Below are 12,064 nucleotides of genomic sequence, written 5' to 3' on the forward strand. Positions count from 1 at the left end.
ATCCGAAATCGGAAATCCGTATGGATTACGAATATCGGAAACTTCTTAAGGTGACGCGACGCCGTGATAATTTGGCTGTAGCAATACCTATCGATTTTTATCAGCAATGACTAAAGCTAATAAATTAAAGATCATTATCAGTATTCATCATGTTTTTGTCTTTGAATTACCCATAGCATAACACGATTCGTCAACTTTTATAACACATAATAATTAATCAAAAAGATCTCTGTATAAAAAGGGATTCCTATTTTGCCAACAGAGGAGAGTGATCTAAACTTCCAAAATTTGTTCATAGATTGGTTCAAGCATACACTTTAATTTGCCCATAGCTAATTATGAAATGTATTTATGGTTTTTAAATTACGCGACAAAAACCATTTTGTCGCTTATGCCCTTTCCATTTTTTGCTGTTACATTGCTTGTTTTCTATGAGAGGCCGGATTGGCATATCCAACACGGTTTACTACTTTAACGCGGCGTTATCCGTATGGATTAAAATATCGGAGTGTTTCTGCTATCTGTACCAACAAGATCGAGCTCATAACGCGGTAGTGTAATACTGAACGGTGACTAGAGTGGACACTGGACATGTCGGGGTTAGAGCATCTGAGTGAGAGAGACCGCGCGGTGCTGCGGAGTATCTTCGACCCAACCGCCACTATCGGCGATGTGGCCGATGATGGGGATCAGTTCGTTGATGATGATGAAGGTAAGGTTTATATAGATGTATTCAGATATTGCCAATTTCGTTGGCCTGTGTCGCCACGATCGACAGCGGTATCCAACCACGAAAGTCCTTTGATACGATCTCAGGGAGCCCGAGGGACATGCTAAAGCTGTCTTGGGACCCGCAACGAATTTAATCAGAAAAAGATAGGAGGAGTAGGAAGTAACTATACAGTTTTCCCTATCCATAAAAAGCAGGAGACAGCACAAAGTTACAATGACCGAAAGTCAAAGAACCAGGGCCCCCGTAAGGGACTGGCGCCTGTGTGCAAAAAAAGGATTTTGGCGCCCCTTTAGGCACAATTTTTGGAACCTTGGTTTTGGCGCCCCTAAATATGGCAATTCGGCGCCCCTAGAGGATGGCGCCCGTGTGCATTGCACATATGGTAGCCCTGCAAAAAACTAAAGGGAAAGCACCACGGGTACTCAAAGTAGATGTACCTATATTACATTTTAATCAAAATCATATCGGCAGTTTAGGCTTGAAAATACCAGGCACTGTGGTGTACGTCACGGTGATACGCCTGAGTGGTGTCCTTTTTGGCCGTAGACATGACAATGCACTACTTGTACCGTTCTTCATGATATTATTATGCTATTATTTTTGTAATTATTTTTCTTTTATTTTTCTTTAAGTATTGTAATGTGTATTGTCTTATGGTAGTGTAATGTGATGTCTTATTGTTAAATAAACATTATAATTATTATTATTAAAAAGTAAAAAAAATATATTTTGGAATTTAGATACCTACTTACTATTTATATATTATCTACTACGCAGATGTGTGTAGTTTTTTTTATGATTTTAACGCTATAAAATAATTTCTGTGCAAACGAAATACTTCTGCATAGCAAACACGGTTTCCGTAAAATCGTACTTTCAAATAGCCATAACACATTCTTTTATTCAGACAGCACCGAGGCAGACAAGGAAGCTGCCGTACTCTTCCGCGAAGGGGTGCGACTCGCCGAGGGTGGGGACTTGGAGAACGCTCTGCAGACCATGAACAGGGGGGTGGAGATGGCCCCTCAACGCGCAGGGGGATACAACGACAGAGCTCAGCTGTTGAGGCTGATGAAGAGAGATGATGGTGAGTAATGTGAAAGTGAGAAAGATATTATACCTTAGCAGCTTGTATTTCAGACATAGAGCTTTACTGTCAAAAAAAAAAATGTCTTTACTTTCCAATCCACAACTGCCTAAATGAGATCCGTTAATTTAAAGGAACATTCGACGGTACTGATTAAATTATTTGTCGAAGATTTAAGTCACGTTTAGACTTTAGGAATTAGGGTAGGATAAGCTGAGCGTTAGGTACCATTACCTACTTCAACATTTTACCGATAACCCTTATGGGTAAAGTTATGGGTTTATACCCATAACCGTAACGTTTAGACTTTAGACACTACTATAACTTCCTTTGTCCATACAGTTTTAATTTCTCAACAAATCTGTAAATTTCCAGATGCAATGAAAGACCTAGATCGCGTTTTGGACCTAACGAAGGGTAAGCGGACGAAATCCCGCGCGCTCGCTCTCTGCCAGCGCGGGGTGGTCCTGCGAGCCAGAGGGAGCGACGACGACGCGCGCGCAGCCTTCACAGAGGCCGCTAAACTCGGGAGCGGGTTCGCCAAGAAACAAGTGAGTGTAGAATGCGTTTTTGCGTAAGGGCTTTACCCCATACAAGTTACAGCTATCAATGTACCTAGAGTGGCGAGACCTACCTACTTAAGAAATCTTAAGCCGTTTAAAAGTTATTGAGTGAAAGAGTACCTATCTAACAAAAGGTTAGTGCTTTGTATTTTACATATTTCGATGTTCTGTGTCTCTTGTATAATCAAACACCATGACATCTACTAAAATATGTTATACTCTTTCACACAATAACTTTTAAACGGCTTAAGATCTATCGTGTCGGTTTGGGCTATAGATTACCACAAATACCATTTTCTTCGACTGCAAATGTACGCTTCTCACGGGATCTAGTCTATATATATAAAAATCAATTGCTGTTCGTTAGTCTCGCTAAAACTCGAGAACGGCTGAACGGATTTATCTTATCTTGGTCTTGAATTATTCGTGGAGGTCTAGGGAAGGTTTAAAAGGTGAGAAAAATTTTGGATGTGTGGCGGTACCCACAAATCGCCTAATATTCCTGCATCGCGCTATCGAAGTTTTCTGAGCGCGTCGGTATATATACGACAGCTGAAATGTATCACGTGGGCTTCGGCTTGACCGAGCATAACACCTCGCTCGGTCGGAAGATCTTCCTTTAGCGTCGCCACGCATTATCCCACAGATGTATAGATGCATGGATGTATATGTAGATGTATGGATGTTTGTTACTCTTTCACGCAAAAACTACTGAACGGATTTTAATGAAACTTTACAATAATATAGCTTAAACATCATAATAACACATAGGCTACAATTTTAACCGACTTTCAAAATGGGGGAGGTGTTATGTTCGTTTTCTTATGTTCAACGATTACTCCGTCGTTTGTTAACCGATTTTCAAAATTTTTCTTTTGGGTATCATCATAAATATAGGGTATCATCCCAATTCGGTATTATATTCACAAAAGTGGTGATCTGATGAAGGATCCATAAGTAAACGAGGGAACTCCTCAAAAATTATAGGGAAATATGTGGTGACTTCGGTTTCGTGAGAAGTATTCTAAGCATATGCTACCAACAAGTAAGATTTTGAACCGAGGTATACCTGGTATACCGTGGTTCGGAAGGTGCTGAGAGAACTCCTGATTCTTTATAGATACAAGTTTGGGAGTTTCGGCGTTGTTTTAAGAACGGAAAGCATATGCTTCTATGCAAATTACATTCATCATCAACATCGTCATCATCATCACTACCATATTATACCATGTTATTGGTAAGTACTTTTCATAGTCTTTTAGATCGAGACTCGAGTTTGTCAAGCGATAATTTAAAAAAATCTATACCTACCTAATATTATAAACCTGAAGAGTATGTTTGCTTGAACGGAATCGGAGGAACTACAGATCCGATTTAAAAACTTATTTCAGTGTTAGATAGCTCATTTATCGAGTAAGAACTAAGACTATAGGCTAAGACTAATACGACCGAAGAAACTCAGGAAAATGTGGGAAAAACGGGGGAAATATTAGAAATTACGAACTACTGGAGCAATTTTTATGGCAATATTTGGCACAGATATAGAGTAGACCAAGTGAAGGGAGTAGGGACATAAGAGCTATTTTTATGGGAAAATGTACGGTTTCCGTAAAATTCCTAATTTACGCGGGCGAAGCTGCGCGGGACATCTAGTACCTAATAATTTCTTGTTTCAGGTGGTAGAGTTGAACCCGTACGCGGCGCTGTGCAACCAGATGTTGAGTCAGGTGCTTCGGGGAGAGAAAGACATTCAAATACAGCTGTAGCAGTTTGTTTCATTTTGTTATACAATTTTCTAAAAAGCTAGACGTAGGATAAGGGATAATAAATAACTAGGCACAATAAGTCTAACGGAATTAGAAATTTTTATTGAGTACAATTCACAAATACATTCGAGAAATGCACACTCGAACTCGACTCGATCGAGTTCCCGCACGGCACGCCAAATCCACGAAAATGACAAATGTTACATTCGAAAATGACAAATTTGATGCTACAATTCGAAATACTGTCCGCTACAATATCATAAATAGAAGTATCGCTAGATTAAGTACCGAATACTACCGAAATTCTGTACTAAATCTTACATTTAAAATTGGTTAAATTCCAAAAAGGTAACAATAAGTGGGCCAGACGACGGAGTCACGAACTGAAGAGCACTTTAGAAGGAGGAAGAGTTTGCGATCAACACAAAAAATCATAGCAAAAAAAAATAGACACACTTAATTAAATTAAGACAAGAAAAACTTGCCCCTTATTAAATAAAGAAAGTTACAGAATGGCTGTAAGTAGTGTTTTATATTTTTTGTCACACGAAATCAGTAAAGGAGAAAACGTTGTATAGCGTATCCATTGTGTAACTATTTTTATTATATTACTACGTAGATTTATAATTATTTAAAAATAAAAATTATAAGTTGTAACCATCCGCTTGGCAGGGGTCTTTTCATTTTGGGCCGATGCAACTCTCTTCTTTTATAATTATTATCACAGATTAAGTATAGGGTATGCATTTAATACTAACTAAACTAGTCTTGAGTTAAACATCAAGTCTAGTACTAGACGACTTCATAGTTGCTTACAAGTTGACTCAAACTCGCTTTGCAATTAATTTGAATGCAGTTTGGAGTGCTGAAAGTTTAACTTGGTTTTGGGTCTTGCGGAATCTGCTGATGAGTGCTAAATTAATAGCATGTTTTATCTTTATCACTTGATATGACATAACGATTTTAAGATTGCGAATTAGGGCCTTTAGCCAGGCTGCATCAGATAATTTTGACAGAAAAGTTCCAAATGTTTGTATGGGAGCATAGCGCATCGCGAAGTTACAAAGCACTGACGGCGCCATACCTAAGTGATACAAAAAGTATATTTACTTAAAAAAATAATTTAAAATATCTTTAGATACATGTAAAAAATACAATAAAACATAAATAACAGAGAAGAAAAGGAGATAGAGGTATTTAGGAAAAAGTTGGTCTTCCGTCGTCCTTTAAAATGTATATTAATAACACTTAGGAAAATAATGTGCAACAATAAATGTATCAAAGTGAATTGAATGCATATTGTCAGCGGTCGATGTCCAACATAATGAACACGGGATTCGGGAGGTATTTGATGAGACTTTTGAAGCGAGCGTTTATAAAACGGTGGACAAGATCAGACGACAAAAGCTCAATGTTTCGAAACCGTTGTCAAGATCAGGATGTTAAGAGTTATTATTCTCTAAAGGAGTGAGCACACTGAGACGGGCCGTGCCGGGGCTCATCGCAAAAGTCCGCCTCCATACAATTTGTATGGAATCGGAAATCCGCTGCGCCCCGACATATGCACACTGCCATACGCGCATCCGCTTCTATACTAATTGTATGGAGGCGGATTTTTGCGATGAGCCCCGGCACGGCCCGTTTCAGTGGGCTCACTCCTTAAACGTGGCTTTCCGATCCTTGCAGCAAGCAACCGCGATCGACAAAAATTCAAATTAATTCATCAAGCCCCATACGGTCACCAGTGGGCGGTGACCGAGACACAATAGAAATTCTATTGTTTTTCTACGATCGACGGGATAAATGCGAATTTATGAAGTAGAGTCTAGACCAGGGGTCACCAATTAGTTTCACTCGGGGTCCATTTTAAGAAATGAAATGACCTTCATGGTCCACACATTAAACAAAATTATGACAATAGTATAATTTACTATTTATTATATATTTACGTAAAAAATAGAAAAGTTACAATTTTTGTTATTTGTTTGGAGTGAAATTGGTGCAAGCTATTGACATTAAATCCTGGAGATGTTCGCGTCTGTAAGCCGAGACCGAAATTTATTTTTAACGAAGTTCATCTTGAAATATGCTAGGTCCGCACACAATGGGTCGGCGGTCCACCATTTGGCGACCCCTGGTCTAGACTATATCAGGTTTCATTTCACCACTATAAAACAGTGGCAGCATATACCAGTCCCACAACAGCAGCTATAACCAATGTCCCACAGTGGCATTTAATTTGAATTTTTGTCGGTAGCGGTTGCTTGCCTCGAGGATCGGAAAGTCACCTTTAGGGCTAAATGTGAGCTTTTTGGCACCCTCATGGCGAGGAAGTTAAATTTAATTAATCATCAACACATCAATAAAAATTGTCCAAAAATCGTCCAACCGCTAACAATATACGGGTTAATTAAATGGAAAACAGACAAAATACAATCGATATTAAGGAAAAAATATTTACATTTTGGCACAGGCGTCGCGGCCGACACCGTTATATATGTAAAAACTTTATAAATATCATTAAAAGTTATGCTACGGGCTTAATCTAGAAGGTGACTTTAGGCCTATATTCCAAAAAGATACTAAAAGGTAACGTGCTATAGAATTGTCAAAATACTGGCTGTAAAGTGCAGTGACCAGTGTCAAATGTCAATTCTTTAAAAAAATTTAAACAGGGGTCCGATTCTCATATCTCCAATCTCGCTTCGATCACAAACTGAACTGAACTGTCTAGTGTAGTATCACACATGGGCGTAGCGAGGTACGACCCCCCCCCCCCCCCCCCCCCTCCCCCCACACACAAGAGCGATCGGTCGCTAATGCGCACGAGTTTCATACCTAAACGTGGAGCGGAGAGAGTTGCGGGGTGAGGGGGCAGAGGAGAGGCATCCAATCCCAGTTCGCTCGCTTATATTTTGTTTTTAATTTTTACCTCACCTTCAATACTATTGTAAGATACTCATATAATATTATGATAAAAATCATGAATTCGAAGTCTAGGATTTTCTTAATAATAATCTGCCTCCCCCTCTCTGGCTACGCCCATGGCATCACATACTATCTAGTAGTATCTCGCACGCGCACGAGAAAGAATGTCTAAATCTCGACAACGAAGAAAGCCTTCGAGCGACATTCTAGCCACCAAAATCGGGCCCCTGGGACGTTTTAACTACTAGACAGTATATATCATACTTTTTTTATTACAAGTCATGGAAGTCACATTTCTTATTCAGATATTGGTATTAGGCTAAGTTCACAAAATATTGTCTTAAACGTTTTGCAGTCGGTATAAGTAATTTTTACTGAAAAACAGTTTTAATACAACTAAAAATATATTGCAAAAAACAATCAATGTTTCGTGAACCTAGCCTTAACATTGTTCTTTTTGTTAAAAATGTTACATTTATTGCATTACATAAATATTAAAAAATACACTTAAAATATAAAACAATGATAGTAATTTTTAACACGCTTTAAAATATTGAAATCAACTCCCCAGGAAAACAAAATTAAATCAACATGCATAAGTTGATTTAAAAACTGGGATGAAAATATGATTATGGCAACATTTTTTAAGATAAATAAAATATGTTAAAAAATAACCTTGTATTTTTCCCTAACAAAATTGAACATTAAATGGTTCATAAAATATTATAATAACTGATTCAACATTTTTTCATCGATGAAATTAAGAACAATAATTTATGGATGTATGACTGAGATATTGGCACTTTGTAACCAAACTTTCATATTATTTAAATGGAGATACATTCGCTATGAGTTTCTAATGATTACATTATTTATATACAAGAGAGATCTTAGATAAAATGGCGATTTTTATTAATTAATAAATCTAAGCGCGATTTTAGAAGCACAGAATCTGCAAAGCGATTTTTTCAACTGGCAACTCTGATTCACGCTGTCCTTCTCTCTCCTTTACGTTCCGTTAACATACTGTAAATGTATCCTACCGTAAAACCTTTTCGCTAACTAAAAGAAGGTAAAAATACTCCGCAATCAAAACTTGCAGAGAAAATAGACAATAGAAAATATACTCAACAGTATGTCATATTACAATCCATGTTATAATCGACCAATTATCACACACGCACGACAAAATTTAATTTTCATATTAATGATCATCTTAATCTATGTCAGATTTTTGGTGTATTTTGAGGTATTACTTTGCAAATTCTGCAATTTACCCTCTGAAATCAGCCTACAGCTAGCGGAGGTGAAAATAAAGGCTTTAAGCTAGCAACACTACGTGGCCAGTTGCAGTACATTGTACAATCTAACTTAGATACATCTATAGAATTGGTGTTAGATACAGTGACCTTACCGATACAGAAGGAAGATAAGAATTTACATTCAACGTAAACTTATAGTTAAAGTATTACAATTCGACAAGGCTATAAATGAACGTGGGTGACATTGACGGGAGCGCTGCTGGTAAAGGAGAACTGTCAAACACATGTCAAAAATGACGTTTTTGACTTTTGTATGATAGAAGCGTTTAGTTCCTTTTCTCGCCACGTTCAAATAAAGCTTTGTCGAACTGTACAATTGTTAGTTTTGAATGAACTAGCAACACTGTTACCTTAACGCCAAAGATTATACACATTCCTGCAAGCAGAAAGAATGTTGTTTTTTTTACATTCTAAAATATTTATCGAAATGTCTGTCCAAAAGCCAAGCATTTTTCCAAGATAAATAATCTTGAGGACTCTTGAGGAATGTGTATAGCCGCGTTATAAAGAAGACACTACACTACGTTAAGTTAAGCTCAAGTTTGGTCTGAGAAGCTATGTCTGCACCGTGGGCTACACTAATGATTATTCAAATCGAGTATTAGATAGGAACTTAGTGAAAGAGTAGATATTCGAATGACTGTATAAATAAGCTACAAGAGGGGGCTACCACGCTTATTATTTGATAAGCCGCGTCTTTACTTTTTCCATTTTTTTTATTATTCGTGTCATTTTTATTAAATTTGAATCGTTCAGGATTGCTTCAAGGACCACATTTGGATCCGTTTCATTGTAAAGTTTAGAGCTCTTGAATTTTATGTATTAATATTGTACATCATTTCCAAAGGAAGGAAGCAAGGATTGACAATTTCTTTAAGCCCTATATGCAAAGAAGAAAAAATTACTTTTAAATGTAGGTATTTACTTATTTTAGTTTACCCCCTCTCGGTACCACACTGGTTCATTTCCAACGTTAAATAATTTTGTTTTAACCTCATAAATCGGTACTAATTGATATGTTATTTGTAGGGTCTAGTCTTTGTCAGTACGGTCTAGGATTTATTAGAAAAATAAACATCAATTCGAGATAAACCATAAAAAATGTTCTTGGAATAAGACCTCGTCTATCTCTGTCGATACACAAAAATATTGTGACAATGAACCAGTAAGATATCATCTACATAATTATGTGATTTACAATATGAAGCAAAAAGTACCGTATATTATGGGTAGTCACCCTAACTGTAGGTACTAGAAGAAGCTCGCAAATTACACCTACGGGAAAATAAACGCCTATGTCATTTATTACAATTTAGAATTAAGTGCTTTCCTCATTTTTATAATTCACAATTTATACTAGCAAACACGATTTTATTTATATCATTATTTTAGTACGATAAATTTAGTAAGGCTATTTTATTACATACAGCCGAGTACGCGGTGAGATTAGACGACTTAAATAAATTATATCTAGTAACACTTATAAAATATAGACAAAATAACAGTAACGAATACATCTAGAGGCGACTAAGCGAACCATCGTCTAAAAATACCGCGGCGAACACACACAACAGGCAAACCAACGACTCAGGCGAATAGAGATCGACTTAGAAATATATACCTGTAGACTGTTATATAGAAATATATACCTGTAGACTATAATATAGAAATATATACCTGTAGACAATGCCTAAGGTAAACAGTAGTTATGTCGCAAAAACTTTTACTTTAAAGGTATTTATTTACTGAAATACTATATACTGATACATATACTAATACTTATATACTGAAATTGGTTAATAAATATATATTATTTACCGATATTTATTTACCGATTTCAGACAGTTCAATAAATAATCGCTTGATATTGTTACCTACGGGTATCAAAACAAACGACGCGTCGACTCTATTCATTTCACGCTAAAAAAATAAACAGCACGATCACAAACATCTAAAATTAAAACGAGAGATTCTTAAATTTACAGTGATTAATACTGAGATTAAACGATTCAAAACGAGTTAAACATAAACATAAATGACAAACATTAAAATTATTGAGATTATTAAGCGCCATCCACACGACACGACGAATATTACTCTAATTACAGTTACATTGATATGTGAATGCAAAAGAAGGAAACGTCCACACAACTATTTAATAACAAGCCAGTGTTAGCTAACCTCTAAATGTTGTGACGACACAAAAAAAATGTTTCCACAGATGAGTGTTGATAAATATAATTATCTTGGTATTCTATTAATTAGTTGTGTGAACATATTATATATTACATATAAGTGGCCCCTAGTTCACAATACACCGAGACATGAGAAAACATTCACATCAAAAGTCCAATTAGACGATTAAAATTATTCGAGAACAGATGATAAACTCCTTAGCACAGCCCTAGCCCATTTATATTTTTTTTTTCAAGATCTTAAGTTTAAATTCATTTTTTATTGAAGGTATTTTATTATAGATCCTTTTTCTTAGACTTCTGTTCTCGCCAATACCGATACGACATAGAGAGCAATCACAACATGAATACAATTATTGCTTTGATGTAATTCGTTGAGATGATAATTTATTGCGAAAACCAAACACAACCATGTCATGCCGCACTGGATGGACAAATTAAATACTAAAATAATACTCAGTCGACACACGACAATGAAATGAGCAACTCCTAACTTCGCACTCCCCTCCCCTCCTGAAAGAAAGTTCCAGAACGAATGAGACAGCTGTACGCGCGCGTACGAGTGACAGAGACAGTGATAGATGGAGACGCCGGCAGCGTGGAAGCAACTTCATTGGCTTTCACCTGAAATAAAAAAAAAAATGATTAAACGATATTATGGAAGATGTTACAGATAGAACATGCAACACGAACCCGTTTAGACAGCGCGGCGTATACCTCACACGTGGCTGCTGCAAGAACAGCAACCTCAGGCTTCAGGACCAGCGGGCAGCGGGGCGGGAGCGACGCGGCGCGCGACTATGTTATGATTGCCGCCGCTCCCGCCCCAACGCCCGCTGGTTTCGAGACTCTACATCTACTCTGTGTACTCACCTGGTCGCTCACACGTGCTGCACGTACTCGGGGTTGAGGAAGGAGAAGCCCATGAACTCGGTCTGGTCGAGGTTCATCATGAACAGCTTGTCGGTGGGCGTCAGCTCCGTCTTCTCCTGCGTGAACTGCTTGTCGAAGTTGGACACGTCCTTGCGATGTTTCTGAAAGAGGCGGTATCTTTACTGCACGATGGAAGCTTTTCTTCTATCCTACGTTCCAATAATATTCTTATTACATTGTTTAAATAAGTTAAAATAGATTGGGGAGGCCTGGGGCAAGGCTTGTAATTTTTGGAAGAAATTAATAATAATTATTATTACTATTGGGGGCGTGGCACAAAATTACTTTTATAACCTCCAGGTCTTCAAATATCCGCTCTCTACAAAGGGCAGCAAATCGGTAACTAGTCGGACGTTGAGAGACGATTGTTCAATCAACATTCGGCCGTGTCATTCAAATTGTAATAGTGTCAATTGTAGAAGTGTCATTAAATAAATGCGCTAGTCATTCAATCGAATCACAGATTGAACCGAGGACTGCATCATAATTATACATACTAATATTATAAATGCGAAAGTGTGTCTGTCTGTTTATCTG

The 12,064-nt window shown here is 37.3% G+C and overlaps 2 protein-coding genes across 2 annotated transcripts in view; one reads left to right on the forward strand and one right to left on the reverse strand.

Annotated features, from left to right (window-relative positions):
• The first annotated feature begins 563 nt into the window (after nucleotides 1-563).
• On the forward strand, nucleotides 564-4,598 carry LOC121733261 (tetratricopeptide repeat protein 36). Its single transcript, XM_042123478.1, has 4 exons — nucleotides 564-712; nucleotides 1,641-1,820; nucleotides 2,196-2,371; nucleotides 4,060-4,598. Exons 1-4 carry the CDS (start codon nucleotides 592-594, stop codon nucleotides 4,147-4,149), a joined length of 567 nt encoding a protein of 188 aa, XP_041979412.1. The 5' UTR covers nucleotides 564-591; the 3' UTR covers nucleotides 4,150-4,598.
• A 5,653-nt stretch (nucleotides 4,599-10,251) lies between these two features.
• The window catches only part of LOC121732852 (protein kinase C, brain isozyme), a 246,177-nt gene continuing 244,364 nt past the window's right edge, over nucleotides 10,252-12,064 (reverse strand). The window contains exons 13-14 of the mRNA XM_042122839.1: nucleotides 11,468-11,628; nucleotides 10,252-11,218 (exon numbers count right to left, since the gene is read on the reverse strand). Coding sequence (XP_041978773.1) covers nucleotides 11,476-11,628 — 153 coding nt within the window. The 3' untranslated portion in view covers nucleotides 10,252-11,218; nucleotides 11,468-11,475. The remainder of the gene's footprint in view (nucleotides 11,219-11,467; nucleotides 11,629-12,064) is intronic.

Source organism: Aricia agestis, chromosome 13, assembly GCF_905147365.1.
Source record: "Aricia agestis chromosome 13, ilAriAges1.1, whole genome shotgun sequence".
Lineage (NCBI taxonomy): Eukaryota > Metazoa > Arthropoda > Insecta > Lepidoptera > Lycaenidae > Aricia > Aricia agestis.